The sequence below is a fragment of the Haliotis rubra genome, unplaced genomic scaffold (genome assembly GCF_003918875.1).
Source record: "Haliotis rubra isolate DU_JTF1 unplaced genomic scaffold, ASM391887v1 Scf555, whole genome shotgun sequence".
Taxonomy (NCBI): Eukaryota; Metazoa; Mollusca; class Gastropoda; order Lepetellida; family Haliotidae; genus Haliotis; species Haliotis rubra.
In genome coordinates, this window is record NW_025767252.1 from 127,794 (window position 1) to 140,741 (window position 12,948).

Below are 12,948 nucleotides of genomic sequence, written 5' to 3' on the forward strand. Positions count from 1 at the left end.
TAGGATTTGTTAGTGTGTTGTATAACGCCCAGCAATATTCCATAGGATTTGTTAGTGTGTTGTATAACGCCCAGCAATATTCCATAGGATTTGTTAGCGTGTTGTATAACGCCCAGCAATATTCCATAGGATTTGTTAGCGTGTTGTATAACGCCCAGCAATATTCCATAGGATTTGTTAGCGTGTTGTATAACGCCCAGCAATATTCCATAGGATTTGTTAGTGTGTTGTATAACGCCAATATTCCATAGGATTTGTTAGTGTGTTGTATAACGCCCAGCAATATTCCATAGGATTTGTTAGTGTGTTGTATAACGCCCAGCAATATTCCATAGGATTTGTTAGTGTGTTGTATAACGCCCAGCAATATTCCATAGGATTTGTTAGTGTGTTGTATAACGCCCAGCAATATTCCATAGGATTTGTTAGTGTGTTGTATAACGCCCAGCAATATTCCATAGGATTTGTTAGTGTGTTGTATAAGGCCCAGCAATATTCCATAGGATTTGTTAGTGTGTTGTATAACGCCGAGCAATATTCCATAGGATTTGTTAATGTGTTGTATAACGCCGAGCAATATTCCATAGGATTTGTTAGTGTGTTGTATAACGCCCAGCAATATTCCATAGGATTTGTTAGTGTGTTGTATAACGCCCAGCAATATTCCATAGGATTTGTTAGTGTGTTGTATAACGCCCAGCAATATTCCAGCTAAATGACGGCGGTTTGTAAATAATCAAATCTGGACCAGAAAATCCTGTGATTGACATCGTGTGTATCGATCTACAGGAATACAGTAACATGTGTTAATCAAGTCAGCGAGCCTGATCCCCCGATCACAATAGTTGCCTAATACGACAAATATGGGTTGCTGAATTCCAATTCTAACCCGTACCTTAGAGATAGGAATGATGGAGGTGGTGGCGTCACTGCCGTCGAAACGTCAAAACAGCGTTGTTGGTGAATATGTCCACAGTATTTGTCTTAATAGAATCGAGAATATTACTTGCTAATCTCATCGGTGATCTTAACCTTCTTAATTCGGGAGGTTTACATGAATCAGGTGATCACCCATCCGCTTCCTAATTCCTTGACTTTAAAATAGCAAGGGCAAGTTAGATGCTTCCTGTTCTCCCAACCAGTCACGCCCGGGCCTAACCACACACATAACTCATACAGCCCGGGCCTAACCACACACATAACTCATACAGCCCGGGCCTAACCACACACATAACTCATACAGCCCGGGCCTAACCACACACATAACTCATACAGCCCGGGCCTAACCACACACATAACTCATACAGCCCGGGCCTAACCACACACATAACTCATACAGCCCGGGCCTAACCACACACATATACTAATACAATCCTGGCCTAACCACACATATAACTCATACAGCCCGGGCCTAACCACACACATAACTCATACAGCCCGGGCCTAACCACACACATAACTCATACAGCCCGGGCCTAACCACACACATAACTCATACAGCCCGGGCCTAACCACACACATAACTCATACAGCCCGGGCCTAACCACACACATAACTCATACAATCCCGGGCCTAACCACACACATAACTCATACAATCCCGGCCTAACCACACACATAACTCATACAATCCCGGGCCTAACCACACACATAACTCATACAATCCCGGGCCTAACCACACACATAACTCATACAATCCCAGGCCTAACCACACACGTAACTCATACAATCCCGGGCCTAACCACACACATAACTCATACAATCCCGGGCCTAACCACACACATAACTCATACAATCCTGTCTGTACACCATGGCTCATTGATGGGAAATGTGGAGAAAGACATGGGCTACTCACAGAGTGCTTTTGCGGAGCTTCCTGTGGTGTAGTCAGGACTCATGGCGCTGTTTGCGGCCTGAGCCACTCGCTCCTGAAAACACGAGAGAGAGAGTGAGTGAGTGAATGGGTATGGTGACGAGAGAACGCTTTAACCACTAGGTTACCCCACCGCCCTATTTGTGTGGAAATAGCAATAGGACCTACACTACCCATCTCCCAGATCGTCACAGGTCACATCCTGTAACATCCACACACGCCTCCAGATCGCACATCAGGAAACATCCGAAACAGACATAAAGGACACGGTGACGCCGTGGTCTAGTGTAGTAACAGACATTATATGTAATAATGGCGGTGAGTGAGTGAGTGTGAGTTTGGCATAACAGATTGGACCAGTGTTCCCGTTATATCAGGGCCTGTCTTCCAGGGGGTGGAAGGAGGGTGACGTCAAGACAACGGGGGAGGTCGTCGTAAAACTCGGGTGAAATGTGTACATAGATCAAGGTTAAAAATTAAATCAATTCGAACAAAACAACCAGCGGGTTCCTGAATGATGTATTAAGCGCGGCAGGTTACGAAATTGAAGACAGTGATCCCCACATGAACCACACCTACCAGCTCGGTCGCATCAGGTGGCGTCACGTCGCGACTGTAACCCCAGGGGTAGAGGATGTAGCGGCCGAAGGAGTGGAGGCTGAGGTAGGCCACGATGGTGTCGTTGTGCGTGTCAAGGTAGTCCTTCAGAACTGTTGACTCGGGGGCACTGAACTTGGTAGGACCAGAGTAGATGTCGCTGCAGGGGTTGAAGCTGCCACCGGCGCCTGTAACACAAAGAGTACACACTGTGATTGGAACTGATCAAGCGATGCTCGCTCTCCCGGAGAAATCCGTTCTTGTGTACACACGTATCAGTGTGTTGACTTCGATGAGTACAACATCACGTGATGTGGTGCAAAGTGATAGCTGCGCGGGAATTCGTTCAGTCTTCGGCCCTGATTGATATAAATATTTGTCAGTTCACTGCTTGGGCTGCTGCTTGTTTCAACTCATACACCACATCACAAGATCAGTCCTAAATAACAAACAGGCGAGAATGTCTGATGCGTCCGTGTCGTATCATGGATCTGAACCACATATGTACCAATGATCTGAACCATATATGTACCATGGATCTGAACTATATATGTACCACAGATCTGAACCATATATGTCCCACAGACCTGAACCACATATGTACCATGGATCTGAACATATATGTACCACAGATCTGAGCCATATATGTACCATGGATCTGAACCATATATGTACCATGGATCTGAACCATATATGTCTGAACATGGATCTGAACCATATATGTACCATGGGTCTGAACCATATATATATGTACCCATGGATCTGAACCATATATGTACCATGGATCTGAACCATATATGTACCACAGATCTGAACCATATATGTACCATGGATCTGAACCATATATGTACCATAGATCTGAACCATATATGTCCCATGGATCTGAACCATATATGTACCATGGATCTGAACCATATATGTCCCATAGGATCTGAACCATATATGTACCATGGATCTGAACCATATATGTACCATGGATCTGAACCATATATGTCCCACAGATCTGAACCATATATGCACCATGGATCTGAACCATATATGTACCACAGATCTGAACCATATATGTCCCACAGATCTGAACCATATATGTACCATGGATCTGAACCATATATGTACCACAGATCTGAACCATATATGTCCAACAGATCTGAACCATATATGTACCATGGATCTGAACCATATATGTCCCACAGATCTGAACCATATATGTCCCACAGACCTCAACCACATATGCACCATGGATCTGAACCATATATGTACCATGGGTCTGAACCATATATGTCCCACAGAATTGAACCATATATGTCCCACAGATCTGAACCATATGTGTACCATGGTCCTAAAGCTTACCATGAACTGACTCAGAGCATTATATTTATATGATGGTCGTCCGTCTGAGCCTGTACCGTACACTTCTGAACATGTGTTCAGTTATCTAGGGTACACACAGCACATCGGGATCACTTGTCGCCATGAACTCAAAGCCCCATCAAACAAAAAAAACAAAAAACACGTAAAAACTGACTCATCACCTTAAAGGGGCATTGATTTCAAGCAAATTGGCAGCCCCTGCAGGTTTGGTTTAAGTCATTCTAACACAACAGTGCAATATTTAGGCGGAAACGATGACGGTTACAACAAACATACACTTGGCACTTGTTCAACAGACCGTGGAGCACAGTCGCCTTCTTCAGAATACATGCTACCTGAGTAGATGAAGACAGACGTGTACTCACCTGGCATATGTTCAGGGTAGCCGAAGTTCCTGTTGAGGTCAGTGCCTATACATTGGCTGCCTGCGTTTGCTTGACGGTTTTTCCTCCAGTACCTGGTCTGGGTGGACTAAAATAGAAATGTACAAGGTATATACAGTGGCATTATTCAACAGAGAATCCTGTATTAAATCTCGCTGGCCATTTACAGTGTCATCAGTCAGCCATGTTTGTTGTTTAACGCCCCACAAAGTGATATTCAACTACACGACGCAACCTGTGAACAATTCCATCTCGACCAGACAATCCTGTGACTGATAGTATGAACCACAATCCACCGAGAAGGAAGAAACCGCATCAGCCACGTCAATATATCAACAACTATCAACGGAGAAGGAAGAAACCGCATCAGCCACGTCAATATATCAACAACAATCCACGGAGAAGGAAGAAACCGCATCAGCCACGTTACTATATCAACAACTATCCACCGAGAAGGAAGAAACCGCATCAGCCACGTTACTATATCAACAACAATCCACCGAGAAGGAAGAAACCGCATCAGCCACGTTACTATATCAACAACTATCCACCGAGAAGGAAGAAACCGCATCAGCCACGTTACTATATCAACAACAATCCACGGAGAAGGAAGAAACCGTATCAGCCACGTCAATATATCAACAACTATCCACGGAGAAGGAAGAAACCGCATCAGCCACGTCAATATATCAACAACAATCTACGGAGAAGGAAGAAACCGCATCAGCCACGTCAATATATCAACAACAATCCACGGAGAAGGAAGAAACCGCATCAGCCACGTCAATATATCAACAACAATCCACGGAGAAGGAAGAAACCGCATCAGCCACGTCAACATATCAACAACAATCCACCGAGAAGGAAGAAACCGCATCAGCCACGTCAACATATCAACAACAATCCACGGAGAAGGAAGAAACCGCATCAGCCACGTTACTATATCAACAACAATCCACGGAGAAGGAAGAAACCGCATCAGCCACGTCAATATATCAACGACAATCCACCGAGAAGGAAGAAACCGCATCAGCCTCGTCAATATATCAACAACAATCCACGGAGAAGGAAGAAACCGCATCAGCCTCGTCAATATATCAACAACAATCCACCGAGAAGGAAGAAACCGCATCAGCCACGTTACTATATCAACAACAACCCACGGAGAAGGAAGAAACCGCATCAGCCACGTTACTATATCAACAACAATCCACGGAGAAGGAAGAAACCGCATCAGCCTCGTCAATATATCAACAACAATCCACCGAGAAGGAAGAAACCGCATCAGCCTCGTCAATTTATCAACAACAATCCACGGAGACGGAAGAAACCGCATCAGCCTCGTCAATATATCAACAACAATCCACGGAGAAGGAAGAAACCGCATCAGCCTCGTCAATATATCAACAACAATCCACCGAGAAGGAAGAAACCGCATCAGCCTCGTCAATATATCAACAACAATCCACGGAGACGGAAGAAACCGCATCAGCCTCGTCAATATATCAACAACAATCCACGGAGAAGGAAGAAACCGCATCAGCCTCGTCAATATATCAACAACTATCCACCGAGAAGGAAGAAACCGCATCAGCCACGTTACTATATAAACAACAATCCACGGAGAAGGAAGAAACCGCATCAGCCTCGTCAATATATCAACAACAATCCACCGAGAAGGAAGAAACCGCATCAGCCTCGTCAATTTATCAACAACAATCCACGGAGACGGAAGAAACCGCATCAGCCTCGTCAATATATCAACAACAATCCACGGAGAAGGAAGAAACCGCATCAGCCTCCTCGTCAATATATCAACAACAATCCACGGAGAAGGAAGAAACCGCATCAGCCACGTCAATATATCAACAACAATCCACGGAGAAGGAAGAAACCGCATCAGCCACGTCAACATATCAACAACAATCCACCGAGAAGGAAGAAACCGCATCAGCCACGTTACTATATCAACAACAATCCACGGAGAAGGAAGAAACCGCATCAGCCTCGTCAATATATCAACAACAACTCACTGAGTGGAAGGAAGAAACCACCGAGAAGGAAGAAACCGCATCAGCCTCGTCAATTTATCAACAACAATCCACGGAGAAGGAAGAAACCGCATCAGCCTCGTCAATATATCAACAACAATCCACGGAGAAGGAAGAAACCGCATCAGCCTCGTCAATATATCAACAACAATCCACGGAGAAGGAAGAAACCGCATCAGCCACGTCAATATATCAACAACAATCCACGGAGAAGGAAGAAACCGCATCAGCCACGTCAACATATCAACAACAATCCACCGAGAAGGAAGAAACCGCATCAGCCACGTTACTATATCAACAACAATCCACGGAGAAGCAAGAAACCGCATCAGCCACGTCAATATATCAACAACTATCCACGGAGAAGGAAGAAACCGCATCAGCCACGTTACTATATCAACAACAATCCACGGAGAAGGAAGAAACCGCATCAGCCACGTTACTATATCAACAACAATCCACCGAGAAGGAAGAAACCGCATCAGCCACGTTACTATATCAACAACAATCGACGGAGAAGGAAGAAACCGCATCAGCCTCGTCAATATATCAACAACAATCCACGGAGAAGGAAGAAACCGCATCAGCCACGTTACTATATCAACAACAATCCACGGAGAAGGAAGAAACCGCATCAGCCACGTTACTATATCAACAACAATCCACGGAGAAGGAAGAAACCGCATCAGCCTCGTCAATATATCAACAACAATCCACCGAGAAGGAAGAAACCGCATCAGCCACGTTACTATATCAACAACAATCCACGGAGAAGCAAGAAACCGCATCAGCCACGTCAATATATCAACAACAATCCACGGAGAAGGAAGAAACCGCATCAGCCTCGTCAATATATCAACAACAATCCACCGAGAAGGAAGAAACCGCATCAGCCACGTCACTATATCAACAACAATCCACGGAGAAGGAAGAAACCGCATCAGCCTCGTCAATATATCAACAACAATCCACCGAGAAGGAAGAAACCGCATCAGCCTCGTCAATATATTTTCAATTTAAGGGGTGGGGGGGGTGTCTGTAACGCTTAGACGAATGTTCCATTTGCTGAAAGTCAGCCATAGCTGTGAGATTCGTTGGACACTAGGACTCATAATATCACTATGGGGACTGACAAGGAGGTTTGGTAGAGTGTGTGACGCAAGCATAGAGGGTGTGGTCATTTCCCCGTGTGTTACCCAGTTGAAGTGGGTGTGCTCAACTCATCGTGGGTGACCCTATAGCAGGGGGTGTACTCAGTTCAATAACCACAGAGGGAGTGTTTAACTCACCGTGTGTGACCCTACCACAGAGGGAATGTTTAACTCACCGTGTGTGACTCTACCACAGAGGACTTGTTTAACTCACCGTGTGTGACCCTACCACAGAGGGCGGGTTCAGCTCACCGTGTGTGACTCTACCACAAAGGGCGGGTTTAACTCACCGTGTGTGACCCTACCACAGAGGGCGGGTTTAACTCACCGTGTGTGACCCTACCACAGAGGGCGGGTTTAACTCACCGTGTGTGACCCTACCACAGAGGGAGTGTTTAACTCACCGTGTGTGACCCTACCACAGAGGGAGTGTTTAACTCACCGTGTGTGACCCTACCACAGAGGGAGTGTTTAACTCACCGTGTGTGACTCTACCACAGAGGGCGTGTTTAACTCACTGTGTGTGACCCTACCACAGAGAGTGTTTAACTCACCGTGTGTGACCCTACCACAGAGGGAGTGTTTAACCCACCGTGTGCGACCCTACCACAGAGGGCGTGTTTAACTCACTGTGTGTGACCCTACCACAGAGGGAGTGTTTAACTCACTGTGTGTGACCCTACCACAGAGGGAGTGTTTAACTCACCATGTGACCCTTCCACACAGAGGGAGTGTTTAACTCACCGTGTGTGACCCTACCACAGAGGGAGTGTTTAACTCACCGTGTGTGACTCTACCACAGAGGGCGTGTTTAACTCACTGTGTGTGACTCTACCACAGAGGGAGTGTTTAACTACCGTGTTTAACTGCTCACTGTAGAGGGCGTGTTTAACTCACCGTGTGTTACCCTGTGTGTGACTCTACCACAGAGGGAGTGTTTAACTCACCGTGTGTGAATACCCATATCCGTCTGGGTTGAGGACAGGAACAATCTCCCAGTTAAAGTCCCTGAGTAAACTTGCTGACGAGTCGTTGTACGCCAACTGAAACCAAACAATATTATATGAGTATTATTACACAGCTTCAGGTGAGTGGTTGCTGGTGTCGATACCCTTGAAGCCAGGTACAGAAACAAAAGGTCTGCTTCAAACCTAACAAAAAGCCATATGCCCAGCTACTTCCCTCCTTCAACTATCATTACTACAAAATGCAGCGTGGGTATTTATTACAAGAATTATATATATTTTCCATGGTGGACGGATACTCATTCAAACGGGCGAATGACTGGATACAACGATTCTGAGCGGGAAGGTGATGAAGGACGGAAAACACACCATGCAGACACACACATGCACACATTGATAATGCTTTGGTTAGCGTAAAGTTGACATGCCCATGAAGGTATGCGTGGAGATCATTAATGCGCAACAGCTGGCGCTCCTATGATGTGAAGCACTCTTATAATGTGTCTAAACCCACGTAAGAATCTCTGGCAGTCTGTTGATAGTCAAGTCTGGGCCAGACAATCAAGTGATTTGTATACAAGCCTGACAACCCGATCCTGGTAGTCGCCTCTTACGGTAAGTATGGGTTGCTGAAGACCAATTCTAACCCGGATGTTCACAGATATCTAGGTAAGATAACCCCGGCAAGTAAGAGAGACTGGAAAACAGTTTTCCGTTTTAAAGTTAAAATCTTGCTAGGATGAGAGGCGACAAGGGTGCTATCAGCTATTACTATGGTTGTCATAGTAACACAGTTATACATCGGTGTAGATCAAGCCTGCTGAAGTTCCATAGAAAGGGGATACCGAGGTTTCCACCATAAAATCTTATTATATCTACATAAAAATAACACATGCACTGATTTCAAACGACTGTGAAGTAAATCCCGTGATCGATAAAGTGAGCTACAATTCACACCGCCTGAGTACGATGACACACAATCAACTAGACCACCTTGTAAAACACCTGATCCACCTTGTCACCCCTAACGACCAGAATAAGTTGCTGGGGACTGGTGCTAAGCCGGACCCCCCACGGGGACGTTACCTGGTACAGGATGTAGTTCGCTGTGGCCGGTGCTATCCACTCCCGCGCATGAATACCAGCGTCAATGAAAATAGTTCTCTTCTTTTGCTGAGATGCATCCGCCGAAATCTGGGAGGAAAAGAACATGTAACAACGTCACATGATCAACTAAACCAGAGTAATTACACAAGTGTAAGAAGAAGCTAGCTTGGGTGGCCCAGTTGGTTCAGCCGCGGCACTGTTCACCGTGGAGACGTATGTGAGTCTTAGTTCGAATCCTAGATTAACTCCGATTATAATTGTATACAGGTCGAGACTTTGTGTTGACTTAACCAGGTCTATTGTTATAGTACCCTGTCAACACTATGAGACAAGGAAGCGATCGTAAAATGACTACCTTGTGTTTTGGAGGTTCTCTCCGTTCTGAGCAGCATACACGTAAACCTCATCAAAACCTGGACCCCGTTAATCTGCGTTCCCACCTTCCAAACCATTACATAATTCAGTTAAAGCGATATTTCTGCATAAACACGAAGCGTCATTCGTGAACTATCGTCCAGATCAACCGGGTGGCCGGCATGTAATACAGAAGAGCATTGTGTCGCTTGAAGAAGTGATTAAAACAAGGAATGAGTGAGTAAAAATTAAATTTAAATTATGAAAACAAGGAGACGTACCCTGATCAAGTTGATGTCTCTGTTTTCTGATGACCGCCCGATCCGTTCCTTGACCAAATGAGCTCTGCTTGACCCAGTTAATATTTTGTTTTGGAAGGCATATTGCTGGAATGGTAATCAAGTTCATTATTAAGAAAGTATTTTAATGAGTGAGTGAGTGAGAACGGTTCCGAACCACGTTTAGACATATGTAAGAAGCTTCAGGGTTGGGTGATACAAAATAAACATGCACTCATGATGGGATTCGAACCATATATTCTGCACAACGAGCGAACACTCTTTCCATCTTTCCATCTTTATATTGGCAAGAACTTGTTTACGAGACGTGGTGTCTAAAAGAGTAGTTGTAATCTATGATTCTGATGTGATTCACGTTCTGCCAGATACCATGTGTACTACTAAGATGTAGAAAGTTGCTCTACCCTGCTCAGATCAAGGAAGTCGAGAAGGTCATCTTCTTTTGAAGTGGTGGCTCGCCTCTGTCTGTGCCTCATCCTCTCTCGGTACTCCTCCTCGGCTACTCTGTAACAGTGTAACATACTGTGACAATGCAACAATGTTAGTCTGTAACACAGTATAACATACTGTAACAATGCAACAAGCAGAACACTGCAGCCACTGGGTACCATTGTTACTCTGTAACAGTCTGACATACTGTAACAATGCAACCAATGTAAATCTGTAACACAGTGTAGCATACTGTAACAATGCAACCAATGTTGGTCTGTAACACAGTGTGACATACTGTAACAATGCAACCAATGTTGGTCTGTAACACAGTGTAACATTCTGTAACAATGCAACAAGCAGAACATTGCACTGACAGTTTAGTTCAATGAATTACAGAATGTTTGCTAAGCAAGACACAGACATCTGTGTCTAGGTTTTCGAAGCTCTCTTAGCGCTAAGATAGTCGTAAGTGCCATATATTAACATTAACTTACGACTATCTTAGCGCTAAGGGAGCTTCGAAAATCTAGGACCAGGTGTTGCGGCTGATAGCTGCTTCGAACGTAGACTCTGTGTCAATGATTAACCGAACTGGGGTTGTACTTACTTTTCCATATCTTCGTGTATGACAGTGAGTTTCCCTCCTTGACTCTTGACAACCTGGATGAGTTCTCCCAGCAGCTGGGGCGGCACCATCGCGGTCAGACTCGTCCCCTCGCTGCCGAACACATCCACCTGGAACAACGAGGATGATCTCGATATACGTGCGAAACTCTGTAAATTCATATTGTCTGTATTTAATCGCGGGTATTAACACGTCCGTTACTGAACATCCAGCTAACAGTTTCCGACAGGCAAGTATTTGGTGAGTGAGTTGAACCACTGAGCATCTTAATGGGTAAGTGAGGGAGTGTGCGACGTCGTTTACAAATGATGGTGTTGTATGAACATAGGAATGTGTCGTATGAACATAGGAAGGAGTTGTATGAACATAGGAAGGTGATGTATGAACATAGGAAGGTGTTGTATGAACATAGGAAGGTGATGTATGAACATAGGAAGGTGTTGTATGAACAAAGGAATGTGTTGTATGAACAAAGGAATGTGTTGTATGAACATAGGAATGTGTTGTATGAACAAAGGAATGTGTTGTATGAACAAAGGAATGTGATGTATGAACATAGGAAGGTGATGTATGAACAAAGGAATGTGTTGTATGAACATAGGAAGGTGATGTATGAACATAGGAATGTGTTGTATGAACAAAGGAATGTGTTGTATGAACAAAGGAATGTGTTGTATGAACATAGGAAGGTGTTGTATGAACATAGGAAGGTGTTGTATGAACAAAGGAATGTGTTGTATGAACAAAGGAATGTGTTGTATGAACATAGGAATGTGTTGTATGAACAAAGGAATGTGTTGTATGAACATAGGAATGTGTTGTATGAACATAGGAAGGTGTTGTATGAACATAGGAAGGTGTTGTATGAACATAGGAAGGTGTTGTATGAACAAAGGAATGTGTTGTATGAACATAGGAATGTGTTGTATGAACAAAGGAATGTGTTGTATGAACAAAGGAATGTGTTGTATGAACATAGGAAGGTGTGTTGTATGAACAAAGGAATGTGTTGTATGAACATAGGAATGTGTTGTATGAACATAGGAATGTGTTGTATGAACAAAGGAATGTGTTGTATGAACAAAGGAATGTGTTGTATGAACATAGGAATGTGTTGTATGAACAAAGGAATGTGTTGTATGAACAAAGGAATGTGATGTATGAACATAGGAATGTGATGTATGAACAAAGGAATGTGTTGTATGAACAAAGGAATGGTTGTATGAACATGTGATGTGTGTATGAACATAGGAATGTGTTGTATGAACAAAGGAATGTGTTGTATGAACATAGGAATGTGTTGTATGAACATAGGAAGGTGTTGTATGAACATAGGAAGGTGATGTATGAACAAAGGAATGTGTTGTATGAACAAAGGAATGTGTTGTATGAACATAGGAAGGTGATGTATGAACAAAGGAATGTGTTGTATGAACATAGGAATGTGTTGTATGAACAAAGGAATGTGTTGTATGAACATAGGAAGGTGATGTATGAACATAGGAATGTGATGTATGAACAAAGGAATGTGTTGTATGAACAAAGGAAGGTGTTGTATGAACAAGGAATATGTTGTATGAACATAGGAATGTGTTGTATGAACATAGGAAGGTGATGTATGAACATAGGAATGTGTTGTATGAACAAAGGAATGTGTTGTATGAACATAGGAATGTGTTGTATGAACAAAGGAATGTGTTGTATGAACAAAGGAATGTGTTGTATGAACAAAGGAATGTGT

At 43.9% G+C, this 12,948-nt stretch overlaps 1 protein-coding gene across 3 annotated transcripts in view; it reads right to left on the minus strand.

Annotated features, from left to right (window-relative positions):
- The window catches only part of LOC124253837 (carboxypeptidase B-like), a 38,136-nt gene that overhangs the window by 941 nt on the left and 24,247 nt on the right, over nucleotides 1-12,948 (minus strand). For all 3 annotated transcript variants that reach the window (XM_046687687.1, XM_046687685.1, XM_046687686.1), the window contains exons 4-11: nucleotides 11,190-11,317; nucleotides 10,555-10,654; nucleotides 10,133-10,237; nucleotides 9,477-9,584; nucleotides 8,373-8,468; nucleotides 4,206-4,311; nucleotides 2,452-2,657; nucleotides 1,855-1,927 (exon numbers count right to left, since the gene is read on the minus strand). In XM_046687687.1, coding sequence (XP_046543643.1) covers nucleotides 1,855-1,927; nucleotides 2,452-2,657; nucleotides 4,206-4,311; nucleotides 8,373-8,468; nucleotides 9,477-9,584; nucleotides 10,133-10,237; nucleotides 10,555-10,654; nucleotides 11,190-11,317 — 922 coding nt within the window. The remainder of the gene's footprint in view (nucleotides 1-1,854; nucleotides 1,928-2,451; nucleotides 2,658-4,205; nucleotides 4,312-8,372; nucleotides 8,469-9,476; nucleotides 9,585-10,132; nucleotides 10,238-10,554; nucleotides 10,655-11,189; nucleotides 11,318-12,948) is intronic.